The 22,171-nt window shown below is 37.6% G+C and overlaps 1 protein-coding gene across 1 annotated transcript; it reads right to left on the reverse strand.

Moving 5' to 3' along the window:
• Nucleotides 1–9,055: 9,055 nt before the first annotated feature.
• LOC124285679 (solute carrier family 66 member 2-like) lies at nucleotides 9,056–20,475 on the reverse strand. Its single transcript, XM_046721952.1, has 4 exons — nucleotides 20,437–20,475; nucleotides 15,712–15,759; nucleotides 10,721–10,937; nucleotides 9,056–10,034 (listed from the first exon to the last, which is right to left on the reverse strand). Exons 1-4 carry the CDS (start codon nucleotides 20,438–20,440, stop codon nucleotides 9,845–9,847), a joined length of 459 nt encoding a protein of 152 aa, XP_046577908.1. The 5' UTR covers nucleotides 20,441–20,475; the 3' UTR covers nucleotides 9,056–9,844.
• Nucleotides 20,476–22,171: the final 1,696 nt, after the last annotated feature.

Consider the following 22,171-nt stretch of genomic DNA (forward strand, 5'->3'; position numbering starts at 1 on the left):
GCCCCTAAAGATATGTGAACTAGGATGAACTGGACTTACTTCACTGACACAAAATTTTACTAGACTCAGGCTTCAAACCAGCGGCTAAATTCCAAGAATACATTCTAAGTTTTGCCAGCATGATAATTCTGGAACAGTGCTAAAATATCACAAATTTCTCATGCACTGTAATGCGGAATCAAGACAAGACAGTTGAGATGTTTAATGATTTACTTGGTGTCTTGAATCTATATCTACAGCATATAAAAATAGTGGGTGCCACTGCCCATCTCACAGGGATATACAAGCTGATGGGAGCAGTATACACAGTCAGCATTTCACGGACGCTGAAAACATAAAACCACATTGAAGTGTATTGGTGCTATAGTCTAAAAACAATTATCATCTGCGTAGATGGTATCATTACCATCAGTATTGTTATCCGTGACATAATCATCAATATTGTTACTGAGGCCAAACCAATTTTATTTCTTGTTTTACGGATCCGCCTGTCATATTTTTTCAAGAATAAGAAAAAAAATAAAAATTAATTTTCACCGCTCAAAAAATAAAATCCTAATGTTTTATTGGCCAAAAATGTAAACTTACAAGAAAATATTTTTAAGATTGTTTTTTGCCCCATATACACTTCATAAATTGCCAAAAGTAAAATACTTTGATTATTTAGAAGGAATATTACTTTGACTGGTGATTTTACTTGTATATTTTCCCTCCTGACTTTAGGTTTTCAGAGTATTGTTACCCATACTGTGACATAATCATCAGTATTGTTACTTATACTGTGATGTCATAATCAGTATTGTTACCCATACTGTGACATAATCATCAGTATTGTTACTTATACTGTGATATCATAATCAGTATTGTTACCCATACTGTGACATAATCATCAGTATTGTTACTTATACCCATACTGTGACATAATCATCAGTATTGTTACTTATACTGTGATATCATAATCAGTATTGTTACCCATACTGTGACATAATCATCAGTATTGTTACTTATACTGTGATATCATAACCATCAGAATTGTTACTCATTTTGTGATATCATCTTGTTTAACTGTGACCCTAGTGGGACTTACTTTATTCACACATTGGATATACTTCATACAAACACGTATATATGCATGATTTACTAAAATCTTTGGTAAAATTTTAGTCAAATATTTTCAATCGTCCTTTTCCAATTTTTTTAGTTGTCAAACTATCAGTGATAAGATGAAAGTATCTTCTACACAGATCCATCATCTACAAAGATGATAAAATGTTTTTAGACCAAGCCACCAAAACACTTCGATACACAAAGCTGGTCCCTCAATATCAGATATTCTGGTCCTTATTTAACACAGATGCATATGACGTAGGCAGGCCACAGATCAAAGCTTGCCGAACACAACATTACAGTCATCAATAAAAGTATGATTATTTAATTTAACACTTAGTTTTGGTTAACACAAATATATTTAAAAAGATGGATCTCCTTGTTAAAAGATATTTATTGCCTTGCCATTTTGTAAACTGAATTGTCTGTCATTAAATTTCAGGTTTTCATATGTTGCTCAAATTTTGATAAGGATATTGAGATATTTCATAGAGTTAATTCATTTCATAGAGGAGGTGAGGTGAGGTGAAATTGGGTTTTACGTTGTGCTTGAGAATATTTCGTTCATATGACGACGTGCATGCGTGTGTATGTGTATGTGCAGCTGCTTGTACTAGCCCAGACTTAAGCTGGTTTTATAGTGCTAGCCAGTGAAGCATTAATACCCCACTCAGACACATTATACTGACTCCGAGCCGACCAGTCCTTGTTGTACCCATTAATGCTGAGTGCCAGGCAGGGACCAACAAGTACCATATTTTAACGTCTTTTGGTATGACGCGGTCGGGGTTCGAACCCACGACCTTCCGCTCTCCGGGCTGACGCTCTAACCAATACACCATGGAGGCGGTCTCATTTCAGAGAGCATATCATGTTGAGAATTTTCATACCGTTAGAGTGAGTTGGGTTTTACGCCGCTTTTAGCAATATCACGGCAGGGGACACCAGGAATGGGCTTCACACACTGTACCCATGCAGGGAATCGAACCAGGCCTTCAGCATGACGAGCAAATGCATTAACCACTAGGCCACCTTACCACCCCTCATACTGTTAGAAAACTTAATACAGCAGTTATTGGAATGTTACATAACTTGCTGATTACTTAATGTTTACTGAAAATGAGTCCGTCCAAAGACAATATTCAATATTATTTCTATGACTTCTTCACCTATACAAAGTCTTTGCCTGTATACTCAGGATATCCCAATTCAAATTTGAGCAGCATATTTTAAGTTCACAAACATAATCAATTCAATATCATCACAGGAATGTTTCTCTGAGTCAAGGGCTATTGCCATGATCCGATGTTGAGTGAGTTTGGTGTAACAAGGCTTTCAACATTTACATAACTTGAATTGCAAGGTTTCGGATTTAATTAGAGGGGGGACGAAAAGTGATGTAGATTGTTGACACTTGCAACTTTGGTGACTCCTACTTCCAACAGTTTAACATCTAAACCTATCCTCAACCATTCAGTGCATTACAGTTAAATTTTACAATAGTGAGTGAGGGTGAGTTTTTATGTCACATTTAGCAATATTCCAGCAATATTCCAGCAATATCATAGCTGGAGACACCCGAAATGAGTCATCACATTATACCCATGTTCGGAATCAAACCCGAGTCTTTAGCATGATGAGTGAAATCTTAACTACTGGGCTACGTACCCAATTTGTTTTATAAATAACCTTGGCCCATTAGCCACCATAGTTTTAGCTTGGACATACCATTCAATATTTCTCTCCCTCTTGAGAGTAATTTGACCAGATAGTAGATTTCAGTGACATGCTTTCACAAGCTCAAAACAGGGGGTGGGGTAGCCTTGTGGTTAAAGCGTCTGTTCGTCACGCCGAAGACACGGGTTCGATTCCCCACATGGGTACAATGTGTGAAGCCCATTTCTGGTGTTCCCTGCTGTGATATTGCTGGAATATTGCTAAAAGTGGCATAAAACCATAATCACTCAGTCAAGTTCAAACCTAAGCAATGGTATCCAATAGGTCCAGGGTATTTATCACAACTGAAACTATAATTCCCTGGATCGTTGAGGATGATCCAAGACTGTGTCCAGTCTGCTGGTGTTTGATGCTACATGTATAATCCTGCACAACAAGCCTGCACAACAAGTCTGCAGTAAGGCACTCAATCAGGCTGCAGCACATATCACACATCTAGAATATACAACACTTACAAACCCATGAAGTCCACAGGGGACAGCCATTAATTTTCACGGTTGTGCCTGGCATCAGTTTTGTAGGCTTATCCACAATATTCTTGATACATGCAACTTTTAAACCAAACAGATTTATTTATTTATTTATTTATTTATTTATTTATTTATTTATTTATTTATTTAACCCCATTATCCGAATGGCTATTGCCCTTTATATAAATGACATAATTCAAATATAACACAAACTGACAAATTCATGACATGTCTACAATGGTCACTCTCCCAGAGAGATGTGGACACAAAGCCTCACTTGTGAGGGTTTACAATGGAGGGTGCCAGTACTGCCAGGGTCTGTTTCACGAAGCAAACGTTGTACTCCCACTGTTTAACATACACATAAGATATAGTATAATTCTACAATCATTTCATGAAACATGACCCTTGATCATAAAAAAATATCAGCTGCCCTCTACCATCTCATCCAAATCACACAATTATTAATATCGGTCAAACATAACCATAAGATATACACAATGCTAAAATTCTTTCATGAAACATGGTTCTGAATCGAAAAACAAGCTGCCATCTTAAATCTCATAAATATAAAACATTTATCAATATTTTGTCATATATATTTATATTACCATATTAAAGCAAAATATATGCAGTGAAGCCATGTCAATCCAGACCTCAGGGTCTTTGAAGTTCATTTAGAAGTGCTGAACATGAATCAAAGATTTCTTGGATATCAGCTCCTATATTTTGAACCACAACGTTCTTACTCCATCTTGAAATAACTCCGAAACACTGTGTTACAAAATATAGAAGTTGATATTAAAAAGTCGTTGACTCATGGACATTCCAAATCCGGCATTATCAACATCGAACGCAACATATGATCAAAGGGACATAACTCTAAACCAAGATTCTATCACAAGGGAGCCTAAATATTAAGGCAACTTTCTGTAAACACAACTGTCCAACTTTACATCGTTTCACTGCATATTTCTCTTCACCATGTGGAACATTCCTAACATGATCTGTGAAGCTGTTTGATTTTTATTTTGTCAAAATACTGGTCATATTTATCAGGTTCCACACAGAGCAAAAACAACTTTGATGAAGGTGAGTAAAGTACAAAAAACGTGCTACCAATTAATCGCGAAAAGAAATATTCCCTGAAGCTTCAGTTTGATATTATGCAGTGATAGGTCCCCCGTGATATCAGCAGAAAATCATTGCTTTTAAGAGAGAAAAGACTTGTAGCCAAACAGTGGACACAGACCTGTTCAAACACATAACATACGGGATCTCTCTCTCATGTGTGTGTGTGTGAGCATGTGCGTGTGCGTGGCGTGCCTGTTCCCCACTCACTTTGTTCTGGGGAGGTAGGGGTGGTCATCAATTTTATACACATGTAATGGGGGGGGGGGGGTTGTCAATCACATTGTACATGCTTCTCCATAAAAGTCTTCATCTGACTGGTATTTTGTTGAACTTACATTTAATGAGAGAATTTCTATCTAATCTCTCTGTACGAATACACACATATTTTCTTTGAGTGGCATATTTAGAAGTTGGTGAATCAGATAAGGACAAACTTTATGGATGAACAACTTCTTTATTCGGGTGATGCGACGTTTCGATACCTAACTCATACTTGCTTGACAACGATACAACAATCTGTATCAAAATGTCGCATTACCCGAATAAAGAAGTTGTTCATCCATAAAGTTTGTCCTTATCTGATTCACCAACCCATTGTCCTTATCTCAAACACGTATTTACTAAGTTATCAAATCAACACCAAGGAATTGGAATATGGAACTTCATATGCTTGTATCAAGCACACAAAGTCAAACTTGTTGCCATGGAAACAGAAAAAATATATGTTCTAAAAATCCCTAAATAGCAAAAGGCATCAGTTGTGTTTGGTAATTGTGTGCAGGAAAATCTATTGGTTCTAAAGTGAGTGAGTTAAATTCTTAAGTCGCATTGGCAGTGTTTCAGCTATGTTGTGACTGTGAGTGAGTGAGTTTGGTTTTACACCGCTTTTAGCCATGTGGGGAATCGAACCCGGGTCTTCGGCATGGCGAGCGAACACCTGAACCACTGGGCTACCCCACCGCCCCCATATTGTGACTGTGAAAAATATACATGTGTATATTGATAAAAACAATCTTAAATGACTTAGATACCTGTCAATATTAGGTTTAGAGAGATGGTCTGGACAAACATACCACAATGAACACAGTCAAAATCAAACCAATGAAACAGGACTAAAATGTACCTATTAAAGATTAGTAATCTGCGAAGGCACCACTTCAGCCCCTGATGAATGCATGTCCCAAGTTTTGATGAAAACTGTTTAATAGGACTGCACAGTTATACCGGTATACTACAATACCGTTACAAACGATACATATATAATGTTTTTTTCTGAAAACCAGTATATTGAGTAAAGAACACACATGAATTAAAATGTACACAGACTTTCATTCACAACAGATGTTTCCTTCGTTATTCAATGACAAACGGCATTTTGAAATTCTATATATTTATGTAAAATAAAACTAGAATCCCTGACATAATATTGAGATGCAATCTAAGTTTGAGAATGCTGTTATCAGAACCATAACATATACTTTTAGGGACTTATAATATTTGTGTAAAGAAAAAATATCGCCACAGTGTCACTCACAGAACCATCAAACATTTAGGGACTTATAAGGCCCAAATATATTGCCCCAATATATTGTAATATGTATCGCTATACACGCAATATATTGCAATACGTATCGCTATACGGGTACCTGAATCGCAATATATTGCAATACAATTTATTTGCCAATACACAGCCCTACTGTTGAATGAATAGTTTCTTACTTCTGCTCTGCAAAAGTCACCTACCTCCTTATCAGCTAAGTCTAGGGTGTTTACATACCAACAGGAAAATATACAAATGCAAAAGAATGTCTGCAAACAGCAATAAGTTCCACTTGAGGATCTGTTTGATGTATCTGCATGGTTTGTTGAAAGATAAGGAATGGTTTTTGAGTTGTGCTCTAGATCAAACCTGTTGTATGAGGCTTACAAATTGTTTCCCTTGAAATCGAGAGCTGAAAACAACAATAACAAAAGCTACCGCTTCAGGATCTGTTTGATATATACTGAGGGAAACAAATAAGGGAACACCACTTCATGGCAGTGTTCCTTTATTTATTCTCAGATTTCCTCCCACAGCACTATTAAAAGCTGGTGATGAAAACTGGAAAATATTAATGGAACACTTGAATTTTCCTGTGTTCCTTTATTTGCTTCTCTCAGTATATCTGCCAACTTTGGTTGAAATATATTGAACAGTTTTTGAGTTGGGCTTTGGAAACGAAATTATGACAGACAGACAGACAGACAGACATTAACTTTATCCTCCACATTACATGCCAGGGAGAAAAGGGTATTCCAGTCAACAAACTCAAGATTCAGTTTTCTAGCTCACTCTATTGACTACTCTATCCGCTACACCTACACCCATGTTTATCATGGTTACTGATGACTTTTCTGTACCATAAATTGAGACAAAAACCTCTGGCTACAGTAACCATGGTGACAACCTTCACCCTACAATATCATTGTTGCATTACATATATAACACTGTCCTGAGGAATGAAAGTGAAGGATTGCACGAAGTGACTGACTGACTGACTGAGTTTGGTTTTATGCCGCTTTTAGCAATATTCCAGCAATATTCGGCTGGGGACACCAGAAATGGGCTTCACTCATTGTACCCATGTGGGGATTCGAACCCGGGTCTTCGGCGTGACGAGACAACGCTTTGCACAAAGTGAGGGCTTGTTATGGAGAGGTTTATGTTATGGAGAGGTTTATGTTATGGAGAGGTTTATGTTATGGAGAGGTTTATGTTATGGAGAGGTTTATGTTATGGAGAGTTCTGACTAATGAAACTCAACTGACTGGACGATACATCAGATGGATACAGACCATGAAAGGTAAATGACAGACCCCAGACTGTACATCAAAGATCACAGACCATGCTAAATGTGATTGTATAGACAATACATACAATTTCAAATATGCTCTCATATGATAGAATGTGATGTCTGATTGCAGAGTTGGTCCAAGAGCTATTACACAAGGTAAGTTGTTGTGAGTTTAGCTTTATGCCACTTTTAGCAATATTCCAGCAATATCAGGGGACACCAGAAATGGGCTTCACACATTGTACCCATGTGGGAATCCAACCTGGGTCTTTGGCGAGACAAGCAAACCCTTTAACCACTAGGCTACCCCACCACCCACATGGTCAATAAGGTGTGATATGTTTTCTGATAAAAGCTATAAATCTCAAACAATTTTAACCAAGTCTGTCACAAGCACTTTGATAAATGGTTTCAGTTGGATAGAATTCCAAACAGGTTCAAAATGTGCAAACCAGTATTTGTTTCATTTGTTAATTTTATTGTGATATCGTGCATTTTGTTTATGAAACTGTCAATTTGTGCAATGGGTTCAAATAGTTTATCAATAAAACTGACATAAAATATCTTTACTCCATTACTTGGCGCTTTAAGGTTTATTATAACAATGTCCAAAGACAACCCATGGTCTATACATCATAGCTCCTGGACTGTAACTCCTGGGCCATATCATTCTTTCCCACAGAGGTTTTAGCAATCTTCCAGCAACCTCTGTTCCATACAGCCATATGGGGACAATAGAGCGGCAAAAGATCGCAACACAATTATCTCCACTTTCTATACGTGTACATCGACTTAGATTTAACTCGGACTTACACAAGCAAATGTGAGGCCACAAATATCCCCATCTGCCGGGAACTTGTGTTGATGTTACACACCACGTTTAATGGCTAGCTTGTCTGTTGTCAGCGAGGGCGATGGAGCGCCACTGATCCCGCCATAACATGACTGTTTCAACTAGAACATCATTAAACAACTAAAGTGTAGGAAATACTTTATGGTTTGTCTATGCACAAGCTAGACCATACACAATAGCTCACCAAAGACAACCCATGGTCTATACATCATAGCCCCTGGACAATGTAGCTCCTGGGGCCATATATAACCAGTGTAACTCATGGACTGTCCATTGCTCACAGACAAGAAGATAGCTCATGGACAATTTATGATAGTTTATGGACAATATATGATAGCTTATGGTAGCTCATGGAAAATATATCATGGTTCGCATACGAAAACTAATGGACAAATTATGATAGTTCAAGGACAATTTTTAATGGCTCATGGACATTTTAATATAGCGCATGGACAAAATATGATACCTGATGGACGATTTGCAATACCAACACACAGCCTATGAAATTCATATTATAAAATTCTAAAATTTGCTGACTATCCAAACCCATATTTAATTCCCATGACGACATAAAACACCATAGACACAAACAAGACACATAACATATAGGCCCATCAATCATTTCAGGAATTGTCTACATCTACCATGGTAACCCTCATTTACCCTCAAATATGCTTCTGTACACAGACATTCACATGGATCACCTAGATATGAATGATATCACACACTCACGAACACACCATCTCAGACAGATGCTTACTTTCATACTGTCTGCATCAAGATCTCAGACAGTGCACCATACCCTGATATCTTTGATATGATATCACATGCTTACCATACCTGATATCTTTTATACATACTGTCTGCATCAAGATCTCAGACAGTGCACCATACCCTGATATCATTGATATCAGTGCATTCTGATACATTGTCTGCATCAAGGTCTCAGACAGTGCACCATACCCTGATATCATTGATATCAGATGCTATGTCTTATACTGTCTGCATCAAGATCTCAGACAGTGCACCATACCCGATATCATTGATATCACATCTCTTATACTGTCTGCATCAAGATCTCAGACAGTGCACCATACCCGATATCATTGATATCACATGCTTACTCTCATACGGTCTGCATTAAGATCTCAGGGCAACTACATAAACCTTTGACTGCCAAATCTGATGAATGATGCGTGGCCTTTTCAGCCAATCAGGTGGCAGCTTTCTAAAATGATTTGGCATCATTAACTTACAACATCAATACAGGAATTTCAATCTGGCAAAAGAAAATTACTACAGAAATACAAATATAACCTTGACATTATACCCTTTTGTGCGGAAGTGCTATAGTGCTCAGAAACAATGAATTGCACAAAATCTACACAATAAAATGATGGCACGGTTTTACTTTTGTACATTTGGAACTCTCTGATTATGTTCGGTTTTTGAGATCAGAAATTGGATGTATCAGCCTAAATACTTAGCTCACTTGTGCCCAGATTTAGCGGACCTGCTTATAAGAAGTTCACCTGAAGCAACTTCTGACGCAGGTGTCCGTAGATCTTCATGCAGTAAGGTATTAAAATACAGCAAAAGAACTGCAGTGGTCAAGATTGATCAAATCTCTTCATTATCATTTCTTTCTGCCTGTTTGAGTGGTGATCCTTGAACAGTTCAAGTATAATCATGTGACCTTAGAGTCAAGGTCAGCTTCTGGCAGCCTTGATGACCTTGCCTGGAGGATGATGGCGGTACATATACACTTGGACGAAGATGGACATGTCAATTGACACCTGAAGCATCCCACAGATCCAGAACTGGGCTGGGGATGACCTCAAGATGAAATAGATAGTTTTAAAGATGTCTCCCATTGTCCAGAAACCCACCATCTTCTTGCTGAAAGAAACAAACATTGGTCAGTCAGTGGTATGTGAGTGAGTGAGTTTAGTTTGACGCCGCACTCAACAATATTCCAGCTATATGGTGACGGTCTGTAAATAATCGAGTCTGACCCAGACAATCCAGTGATCAACAGCATGAGCATCGATCTATGCAAATTGGGTTACGAAGCCATGTGTCAGCCAAGTCAGCGAGCCTGACCACCTGATCACGTGACTCGCCTCTATACTAATGACCAGCATGGGTTACTGAAGATCAATTCTAACCGGGATCTTCACGGGTCGGTCAGTCAATAGATACTTTTTAGTACAACAAAATACAACTTGTTGTGTTTGTTGACAGTAATAACCTGTGTCTTTAGTGTTCAAAGTACATTTAACCAGCTTCACAGATAAAGAAATCAGAGATGAGATTGGGAGTGAGTGAGTGATGTCATGGTAACCAATAACATGACAACGGTCTGCAAAGCCAGGGAATATCACTTGTTTTCAACTAAGAGCTACCTCCTGTTGAAGTTCATCTAACAGCTTCAGAATTAGAGAGATCTGTGATGATTAGCAGACCACTATATCATATAGAAACATATGAAACACTTCAATTATAAAAGGCAAAATAAACAGATATTTTGCAAATGACCTTCACAGTGTCCTTGACCTGGAATAGTTAGAATAACCCCAACTCACCTCATGCCTACTGTTGATTTATTCTGGTAGTTGCGGTAGAACTGCGGAGCCCCTAGCATGGCCTCAGCAAATACAGCCAGAAACCCGATGGTCTCGATGTAGATAGTAAAATCCAGCAAGACGTACGTGAGCATCCCTACAACCACCGTGAAGGTGGCCATGAACTCAACATAGCTCAGGAAGTCTGTCCACTTCCAGAAGTAGTCAAGATCAAAATCTGATGAAAAGAGAATGCATGACAAGTTTAAGGACTTAAAAATTCTAGGACAAATTCATTTCTAAATTCAATATTTTGGTATTTTTTGATAATGTGTGTATTTTCCCAGAGCATTTACAGTTTCACATAACAATACAACAGCTTGACCAAAGCTTGACAGTTTGACCAAAACTTATCAAAGAAATCTCCATTACAACTAATGATGGAACTATACTTTGTCAACTAATAAAATAATTCAATACAATCAATGGTCAGGTTCATATTTAATCTACAGACTGGATACCATGAGGTTAACAAGTTACAAAGCAAAAAGGAGTGCTTGACATTTTGGAAAACATACAGTGACAATCTTTTTGTTATTGCTATTATTTCAAAAAAACACTGTAAAAGTGAAGGTAAAGGTGACTGTTTTGAAAACAACTTCTACACCACAAAAAGGTCCTGTATTATTTACTTATATAAACAAAATCTGTAAAACAAAAAACAAACCGGTCAGGCCCAATGTTTTGGGTTCAGAGTCAATGTCAGTTAAAATACAAAAACACCCACTATGAATGTATTCTTAATATTTTTGCATGTCGGTATCATGATAATAAATATATTGCACCATATTTAATATGTTTTACACAAACAGATAATTTGTATTACATCTGATTTTAAACATGGGGATTTCGCAAATCTGAAAAATGAAGATAATCTAAAACATTTCATCTGAAAAAGAGCATTCATTGCATGCAGGAATTATGCAGGTGATACTGAACACAATGCAGACAATTTTCGACACACAAGCAGCGCTGTGTCTGACACATACAACACATGCACATAGCAACATTGTAAAATGAGGTGAATTGTATCCTGCAATCTGATTGGTTGAAAGTGTTGTTCAAAACAACTGGACTTTTCACAGTAGGATTATTTCTTTATTTAAAGGGTCTTTTTTCCCAACTGCATATTTGTAAGCCCACAAGGGATAAATTAAGAAACTACTTTCCTCACAACTCAAAATAATCCTTGAGTAATAAAGAACCTGAATTAGATAAAAATATTTACAACAAAACTTATTGAATTATTAGAATATGTATCACATTAACTATATATTAACATGATTATTGTGATCAATGTATATTCGAACAAATGTTTTGACTATTTTGACATTATTTTAAGCATGTTGGTTCACTGTACTGTAATGTCATAGCATCCCAACATGACATGACGTCTGTCTCCAAGATTTGTATTTGTCAATCTCAATAACTTCTACGTGTTTTTTAGATTTGTATTCTTAAGATATTTTTAATTACATGTAATAATCTACATATTTTGATTGCATAGATGGGGGCATAACTGGCCTTGTCGTCTAAGGTGCTGTAATTTGCTAGCCAGAGTTGTGTCCCTTTGGCACATAAGAATGATGTGATCCTGGGTTTCCGTTCACCCTAAGCGAGTTTCTAGGTGTGTCAGTACTATACACAAGGGTACGGTGGGGTAGCCTAGTGGTTAAAGTATTCGCACGTCATGTCAAAGACCGGGTTCGATTTCCCACATGGGCACAATGTGTGAAGCCCATTTCTGATGTCCCCTGCCGTGATATTGCTGGAATATTGCTAAATGAGAGAGTGGGTTTAGTTTTACGCCGCACTCAGCAGTATGACGGCGGTCTGTAAATAATCGAGTCTGGACCGGACAATCTAGTGATCAACAGCATGAGCATCGATCTGCGCAATTGAGAACCGATGACATGTGGCAACCAAGTCAGCAAGCCTGACCACCCGATCATGTTGTTAAGTTCGCCTGTTACGACAAGCATGGGTTACTGAAGGCTCATTCTAACCCGGACCTTCACGGGTCGGAATATTGCTAAAAGTAGCATAGAACTAAAATACACATGCTCGTGGGTACACAAAATGTCAACATCTACCACATGGTATTCAGCAAACTCTGACTGTAAGAGGTAACCTATCATGCTCATGATATCAATCACTTGATTTTCAAGTCGGAACTATTTTTTTACATACTGCTGTCATATAGTTGATATATTGCTGCGTGTTGCTTTCAACAACAAACAAAACATAGGATCAATGTCACTTCCACTACCTCATTGTAATTGGTGTTTGTCTGACAAACATGGGTACTTGGGATCACATCAGTCCCGATATTACCCCCACCCCCCAGTTCATAACAGGGCTGCTAAAGAAGATTTTGACATTAACTTGCTGCTACAACTCAGCAATATTCCAGCTATATGGCCGGGCTGTAAATAATCGAGGAGTCTGCACCCAATAAGACAGTGATCAACATCACGCGCATTGATCTATGCAATTGGGATATGATGCCATGTGTCAACCAAGTCAGCGAGTCTGACCACCCAATCCCGTTAGTCGCCTTTTTACGACAAGCATGGGTTGCTGGAGAACAATTCTAACCCGGATGTTGAAGGGTACCTAGTAGTGGTACAGTGACACAACTACAATGACCAGTTTTAACATGACCCTCCCAATTTCTGAAACATTTCTCCTGACATCCAGTCATGGATATTGACGGTTAGAGACCTGACAGGGCAAGCGATGACAGGTGCAACAGAAAGTATGACAGGGCAACATAAACTAGGCGGGATGTGCAGCAGGCAGGTGTCATGATGCAAGATGTTCTGTCACAATGCAAGATGTTTGTGTCACGATGCAAGATGTTCATGATGAAATACAGACAAGACGACCTGGATTTAGCCAAGCAGACATTGAATCATTAAACCAGCTTACCAAGTGAGTTGATCAGGAGAAGCAATACACTATTTTCTTGAAAACTACCTACAAGTGACTGGTAAACATTGAAGAAAGTGAATGTGTTTCAGTTCAATGTGAGCAGGCATGTGCCTGAAAAATTGCATTAAATTAGACATTGTTACCATGGTTACCTCCCCTTGTGTCTTGATTACCTCCCCTTATGACTTGATTACCAGACACTTGTAGACAAGAAGGTATGTAGTTTTTAGAAATAATGTGCTGGCACACATGTCATTTATATTCAGCAACTCTGTGATAAATAAACTCAAAGAAAATACCAAAATTATCACGATTATGTATTTGGAAAAATATATGGGACAAAACTGGAGTCAATGATCAGCTATTAAAGTGTCTCTATTTTCATACACTTCTCTCCAAATTTAGGCTTCTGTTTTACATCTTTTTCATTTTGATGGTATGATTATATATATTATACAATATTTTGAATAAGATATCATGGATATGATTAATTCCAAATTGTGAATACTTTCCATTATTGCTGTTGATTTTGGATTACACTATGGATCTTAGTACTAAGATCATGGTAACCCTCAAATGAAATATGAGTATAAACTTACTATAGTCTTAGCAGTTTGCTTGCAGTAAGCAAGTGTGCCCTAGTGAGGTTCCATAAAGTGATCTTTGCACAAAGACCATCTTATCTTGCAATCTTATAAGCGTTAAGATTGCTGGGTGAAACATTTACCGTATATGACCATAGATAAGCCGAATTTTGAGGACCAAAAAAGCAGTCTGTATAAGGGGTTTGGCTTATCTACAAGTTACACTTTCGTCAAACTTTTTTCAGGTGTTAAGAAAACAACACATATCGCTTTGTGTGAACGAACAAGAGAAAACGACTTTGCAAATTTGCAATTAAACATCACTAGACAAGATTATTTACCTTTTCAGTTCTAATCTGTTTTTGCTAGGCAAATGTCTTCTATCAAATATGTCTTAGCACTAAGAGCACTTGACACAGGGCCCAACACCTCTGACATAAATTATAAAAAAACAATCATTTAAAACTTACCATAATTTTACATTAGTTTTGTAACAGCAGCATCCTATCTGACCATGTCCATCAAAGATGAAGTCAGTAAATAAATATATTTTAAACAGACCATGAAGTTTTTTCTTCAATTAGTTGACCACAAAAAGCTGTAGCGACCGACACACCACAAGCAAGACTGTTCTGTAGTGCTGTATTGACACACTTTGTCAAGGTTGAAGCTCCATAACATTGGCATAACATTCAGTTCAAGAATGAAATAGGTTTGGGGTGGGAGAAATGAATTTAGAAACAATTGGTTAAATAGCCCTAAAACAATTTGTTAAGAGGTTTTCAGCCCCTCGTAGGGAAAAAAGATCTTACTACTCATCTTTTGACAGGGTAAACATGTCATTCTGTGTCAATATTTATCTTACATAGGTTGGACTGGTTGTTTGTTGTTTAATGCCACGCTCCGCAATATTGCAGCTATATGGCGGCGGTCTGTAAACAATCAAGTCTGTACCAGACAATCTAGTGATCAACATCATGAGCATCGTTATATGCAATTGGGATACGATGACGTGTGGCAACCAATTCAGCGAGCCTGACCACCCAATCCCGTTAGTTGCCTCTTACGACAAACATGGGTTGCTGAGGACTAATATTAACCCGGATCTTCACAGGTATATTCAACATAGGAAACTCATTGTTTTCAATCATGGATTATCCTTATCAAAAGTTGAGTAGTGTGTCCTGTCACTAACAAACATCCCATCTGTCCATCCCCAAAATAGTCAAAGGTACTTCCAAAGGTCCCCCGAATCTTTCTCATTAATATTATGCTTTTGACAAGCATTCTGGACTTTCATCCTCAATGGACATCAAGCACATCATTACAGCCCTAATGAGACATAAGCAGGTGTCATGACGTCATGCAGGTTTCGTGAGATGTCATGCAGGAGTGAGTGGGTGGGTGAGCAGAAGGTGAAGAGAAGAGTCCTACCCAGCAATGTATGAGGTGGGCCACCTGGGCCTTCCCAGTGTTTAGAATCTGCATAAACACAAACACACAATCCCAGACAACTGCAGCAGACAGTCCCCCCTCATCAGACAACAGTTGTCACACCAGAAGATGCAGTTACCATGGTTACAGTTCACCTGCACTTTTCACCACCTGTTACCTGTAATGTTTTTGTCACCTTTCACCCTTCTTGTGTTGATACACACGAGGTCACACTGTTTTTTCAACAGCTTGCCAAATCCTCACATCATATCAAACCCTTAGTTAATCTAACTCTTAGTTAGCACAGTGGAACAAACTATGCTTACAAGTTTCAGGGCGACCTGAAGGATACATTAAATGGAGATACTAATAGAAAACTGAGGACGTATAAGACTTTTAAACACGAATATGGATGCGAAGTTAATGTCACATGCCAAGGAAACATTGAAGTGCGCTATCCAAGTTTAGATGTGGTGTCACCCTTTTGAAAATAGAGACTGGCCGATATGAGAACATCCCTGCAGGAAATAGACTTTGTTGTAATTGTTTAACCTGTGTTGAAGATGAAGCTCACGTTTTACTGAACTGTCCGCTATATACACGTTTTACAAGTGATCTTCTAAAGCTTTGCTGTGTTAAATTTCCTTTTTTTACTGATTTTACAGCGCCTCAGCAACTTGCCCTTATTTCTACATGTGAAGAGTTTATTTTTAATTTAGGCAAAATCTGCTGGAATATTTTAGAACATACATGCTTATTACTGTACAAATAACTTTATGGTGTGTTTCACATTCTTAAGATTTATATACTTACGTGTTTTTACATTGTACAAAGGATTGTCTTCTTATGTGTAACATCTCTCATAAATCGCTTTGCGATTGGTCGCTTTTATATATTGTATCACTTAAATGTATTATGTTTGTGTGAGTGAGATGTAAATAAACTATTCTGTCTGCCCTTTTACTTTGGTTTACAGAACACTTATACAATGAATACATCATCTTGTAAAAATTAAGCACTTATCCTGTGTTCTAAATCAATAGGTGCCTTGGGTTATTGAATTTTTCTGTATTTGGTACCTGGAACCCCTAATTTTTTAACATCATGGTTATTGCAAGGACACAACCACTATATTAAGTTTGAACAGACCTCAACCCTCACTTCTGTATCTATACAATATGACCATATTCAGCACCCACTCCCTAATAAGCACCCCCATTAGAATTACACATCATGCAGAGCACCCCTGCAGTCCTTCTAGTATGACCCCGATTCGATTTTGACAAGCATGTGTATGGGATCGGCCACAATACCCACTGTTCAAGTAAGTGACCCCACCTTGCATACCATGGACAAAATGGCTTGCATTTCAGTAGATCTAGACTAAAACCATTTGGACTAATTATGTTTCAGCAGTTCTATCATTCAAACAGTGAAAGTATCAGCTATACATTATAATGAAAATATCTAATTAATGATAACCAACCACTAGACATGATGATTTAACATTAACATGATATTTCAGGTTCAACTTGGCATCCTCCAAGTCTCCATATCTCATCATCCATGAAGATCCGGGCTAGAATTCATCTTCATCAACCCATCCTTGTCATATAGCTGGATAATTGCTGAGTGAGTCAGTTTAGTCTCATGTCCTTTTTAGCAATATTCCAGCAATATCACGGAGGGGAACGCCAGAAATGGGCTTCACAAAGGAAAATTGCTGAGTGCGGCATTTACAACAAACATCCGTATCTCACATTGTCATAAACCCACACTGATACCATGAGCCATTTCTGTCGTTCTTGTAAACTCAAATTACCTGCCCTTGTTTTTCAACAATCAGTTTGATTTTCTACACTTACCAGCCTTACAGAGAAATCAAAATGTGAGTTACAGTTACAAAATTATAGTGACGATATCAACAATCTTGTTACCAGTCCCACTGTTTACAAGGCTTTGCAAGAAATTCAACATTGAAAACCTGACAGATATGCAAAAGAAAGGCCTAAAAAATTCTGACCGAAAAGATGTCTCAAGTTCTCCCTTACCATTTTCCTTTTAACAAGCCTTGACGTTTGATTGGTCAGTACAATACAAGGTGAGCTTTTTGAGATCACAAGAGCATGGATTTAGGTGTTAGTGTAGGTATATTGAAATGTGAGCCCTGGTGATATCGAGGACTGGAAGGTATATTGAAATGTGAGCCCTGGTGATATGCAGAGGTTAAAATAACTATGAGTACCGGTACATGCTAGTTTTAGAGTTACATGCTCAAAACAAATTCTATGCATAAGGAAAAAATATCAGAACTCGCAGCTGTATTTTTAATAAATAAATGTTAACCATTCACAATGAAATACACAAGTCGCAGTGAACTTCAAAGGCTGAAGAACAAATGACAGGATTCTGGAAACAATAGCTACATGGGTGTACCCGTGAAAGTTGCACAACTTGATTTCATCAATTCAGGCCTATCTCATGGTAAATTTTGGTTATGAACAAAGACATTTTCACTATGACACTCATCCTCTTTGATCAAGTGTACCAGATCTCGAATCATGATTAATACCATCAACCCATTCACTAACAAAGCTTCAGTCCGATTTGTAAGACACTATGCTAAATATAATCATCCAATCAAATCCTATATTCCTTCATGAATGAAACAAGCAGCAACAGCATACAGCAGCAGCCATCTGCCTAAGTATGTAAGTTCAGATGTTCTGACTGACATAAATTATCCCACATGCTGCATCTTGGACAGCCAACAATTTGACAGCCAGACTTTTGGACAGCCCAGGGCTCAACAGCTAGCTCCTTACATCAACAACCATGCGCAGAGCTCTCTATACTATCACCGATACCAGGCTCCCTGTCATCGCTGACGGCAACAACCATGTATGGAGCTGATCTAACAACCAACTGACCATTACGTTTACAAACAAGTGATCACTGTCATGGCACCAAAAACTCTTCCACTAGCTAAACTGTTTTTTTAATTAGTCAATTTCTATTCATCATAATGATCTGTAATTATGGAATAATAAGAATAAAAGGGGTAAGTTAGGAGCTTTTCCGTTCGGCAGCAATCCAGACAGATTCAACAGACAACTGACTGACTGACTGAGTTTGGTTTTACGCCGCTTTCAGCAATATTCTAGCAACATCACGGCGGGGGACACCAGATATGGGCTTCACACATTGTACCCATGTGGGGATTCGAACCCGGGTCTTCAGCGTGACGAGCCAACGCTTTAACCATTAGGCTACCCCACCGCCCCTCAACAGACAAACATAAATATGTCGGAAATATAGTACGTAAGCTGTAAACCTTCTGAAAACTCACTAACATTCCTAAACCATGCACAGAGTCTTGTAATAACAGCTGCACACTTTTGTTGCGATCATACAAGGAGGATAAGAGAGATTCACGGAGACAGTCAGTAAAAAGTAACAAGTACCCTTTAATCCCACACTGATATACACTGACTAAACTTGTTAAACACAAAGATAACTGACATAACATTTCCATTAATTGAAAATTGAAATTCCTGTCTTAAAATTCAGATACAAAACTATATGACCTATATGCAAGAACTAAATAATGTCACACAGCTTAATAGGACGTCCACTCTGGACAATACATTGTACTCAGTATGCCTTGCAGTTGAAGACATTATCAACTCAAAACAAAAACTAAGTTTGTTTACATAAATAAATTTCACTGCATTTTCATCAAAATATCCCAATCTAATCAATCCATCATTATTTCATAGGCCACTTCATTCTGTGTGGGGATGTGTCTTGTGATAATGTTATCGGGTTGAACATGTTACCATGGTTACAAGCCAAGCAAAGAAAATAGCATCCACTCTACTGTCTTTATTATCATCATCCCTCCATTAAATTTTCACAAACATTCTGAGTCTTTTTTCACTGCCTTGTTTTGAATCCGGTTTGAAATTAGCAATCTAATCAAATTACCCAGTTGTGTCTGAAACAAGTGATTTCCTCAATACCAAACTCACACCTGTGAAAGCCTGCAAGCACAGGTATTCACTCCCCGATTTTATACTCAGGAAAATATTATCCTGCTACTAAATATCAAGAATCTACATCGACAGGTAAAGTTGAGTCCTTCTAAATTGTTGTATTTAACCTTAGGCCAGACCAATTTTATTTCTTGTTTTACAGAGTTTTGTCCTCAGAAAACAAAGGCAGGAGGGAAAAAATAAAGTAAAATCCAAGTCAAAGCAAAACCCACATGAGCTTCCATGTTAATTCTTATGGTTTGTTTATATCCTAAAAATTAGTGAGTTTAGGTTTCACACTGATTTCACTTATCACATTAGAATTTTATATTTTTTGTTTTAATTTTTATTTTTATTATTGTCCTCAAGAAACCCCAAAGGCAGGTGGCCTTATAAACAGGAAATATTCTGGAAAAATGGTCAAAGAGAGAGGGATGATGAAATAAAACTAGAAACGGAAGGTGACATAAAGCTTCAGTGGCAAAATATGTCCAGGGTATTTATCATAAAAGAGACACACTAAACGACTTTGGTGAATATTTGTAATGCCACAAATAGAAATATCCCACAGAAACGTTGAGTACCATACATTTTGAACACCATGTAAATGAAATTTACCCTGACGTTCGTGATAGGTGGAGCATGGTGAAAGAAAACCAAGGCAACACAATACCATGTAAAGGTCACTCACCCATGAAAATACCTAGGTTTGGATGAAATGATCTCACTCTTATGCAATATTGCCCATGCGATTTGTCACACACACCAGTGATCTCAACCATCAATTTGGCATGGTGAAAGTCATGATGATACTGCACTACTGCAATGCTAGTACATGTTCCAACTTGCATAGCAATGAAAAGGACAGGGTTCAAGTAAAAATGCTTAAAAGAATCGTAACCTGTAGAACGTGGTTTTGGTGAAAGCTGTAATTAAGTACACAAAATAGCAGTAATTCTATCAAAATAAACTATCAACAAAAAACATGATATTACTTGGCCTTTATGCCATATATGTATAATCAGTGAATGAAATAAGGCGCGTCCGACCGCCCAAATGGTCTAGATTTCTGACGGACGGTCTAAATTTACAGCTAGCCAGCCCAATGGTATGGTAATTTTTTTTAGATATTCCATAACATCTGAGTAAATTCACCATATTTGGTCTGATTAAATCCATTTGGGGCTGGTAATATTTAGAAGTTACCAGCCCTCATGTGGCTGGAAGTTTACTTATTTAATATAGGCCGATGGTCTGGTAATTATGCAAATTTAGAAACTCAATTCCTATTAAGTCTATTAGCATTATAACATCTTGAAGTTTAAATTCACCATGTGATTTGGTCATACACGAAAATGTCAAAAATCTATTTGGATAGGCTGGTAGGTATTTCAGGACATGAAGTTACTTGCAGTCTTTCAGCCCTGATATTCGATCAAATATAAATAACAAACATTAACATTAAAACTTTTTGTATTTTTAAAATTTAATACCAATTGAGTTTGACTGGTATAATGTTTATTTGTTTACTCAAAGGAAAATTGTCTTATACTATGTCGGGTCATCCAAAAGTTATCTGGATGCACAAGATAATGCAGGTGTCTTATATATGTCGGGTCAATGGATGACTGCGTTACAGCAATGGATGACTGTATTATAATTATACCAAGTCAGATCCTCTTTTTTTTCGAGTCAAAGATCTGACCAACCAGACAAGAGATCAAACTGTTTGATCTGTTATGCGGCAGTGTTGATCATTGTGGAACAATGTTCCAAGTGTAATGAATTGTCATGGTCAAAACTAGAAAAAAAATGTAAATACCAGTATCTGAATAAAACTAGAACAAATATGTTTTGAATAACTACAAACTTCAAAAGAAACACATTACACTGCTTATTGAACAAAGATGACTGATAAATGGCTGAGTAATAGGGTCTTCAAGTTGACTTTCTTGTTGGACATGTAACCATGGTTACACAGACAAAACAAGCATACACACTAAGAACAATTTCAATCATCATTGAAAGTTCATTCAACCCAGCTGTCTTACCAGAACATTATCCTCAGAATGTTGGCCACCAGTAATGTCAAACAAACAAAGAGAGAAAATCCCTCAGCATTCTTGGTCCTTCGTATATCCATATACTGAGGAATGAATGGCACCACACCACCAAATATCATGGCTGAGGCAGCAATCCAGCTCACAAGATTCATCAGTGTTATTTCCGGCATCTTTAATGAGTCGAAATACTCCTCGTAATTGAGAGAAATCACCATTATATAAAGGTCTTCACCAGCAACTGTAGCAACTATTTACATCATGTTGAGCAATAACAGCACCTGGAACAAGAAGAACACAGACTCAAATACTACAAACAGAAATTGGGTAGATAATGGAGTAGATCCATGTTTGTATGTTCTGTTA

The sequence above is a fragment of the Haliotis rubra genome, unplaced genomic scaffold (genome assembly GCF_003918875.1).
Source record: "Haliotis rubra isolate DU_JTF1 unplaced genomic scaffold, ASM391887v1 Scf366, whole genome shotgun sequence".
NCBI lineage: Eukaryota > Metazoa > Mollusca > Gastropoda > Lepetellida > Haliotidae > Haliotis > Haliotis rubra.

What these genes read in the sequence shown, in the direction of transcription:
- LOC124285679 (XM_046721952.1), bottom strand. An exon ending in CCCACCTCATACATTGCTGG is followed by an intron (nt 10,938 to 15,711) that starts GTAGGACTCTTC and finishes TCTTTTCATCAG; the next exon opens with ATTTTGATCTTGACTACTTC. An exon ending in AAATCAACAGTAGGCATGAG is followed by an intron (nt 10,035 to 10,720) that starts GTGAGTTGGGGT and finishes TGTTTCTTTCAG; the next exon opens with CAAGAAGATGGTGGGTTTCT.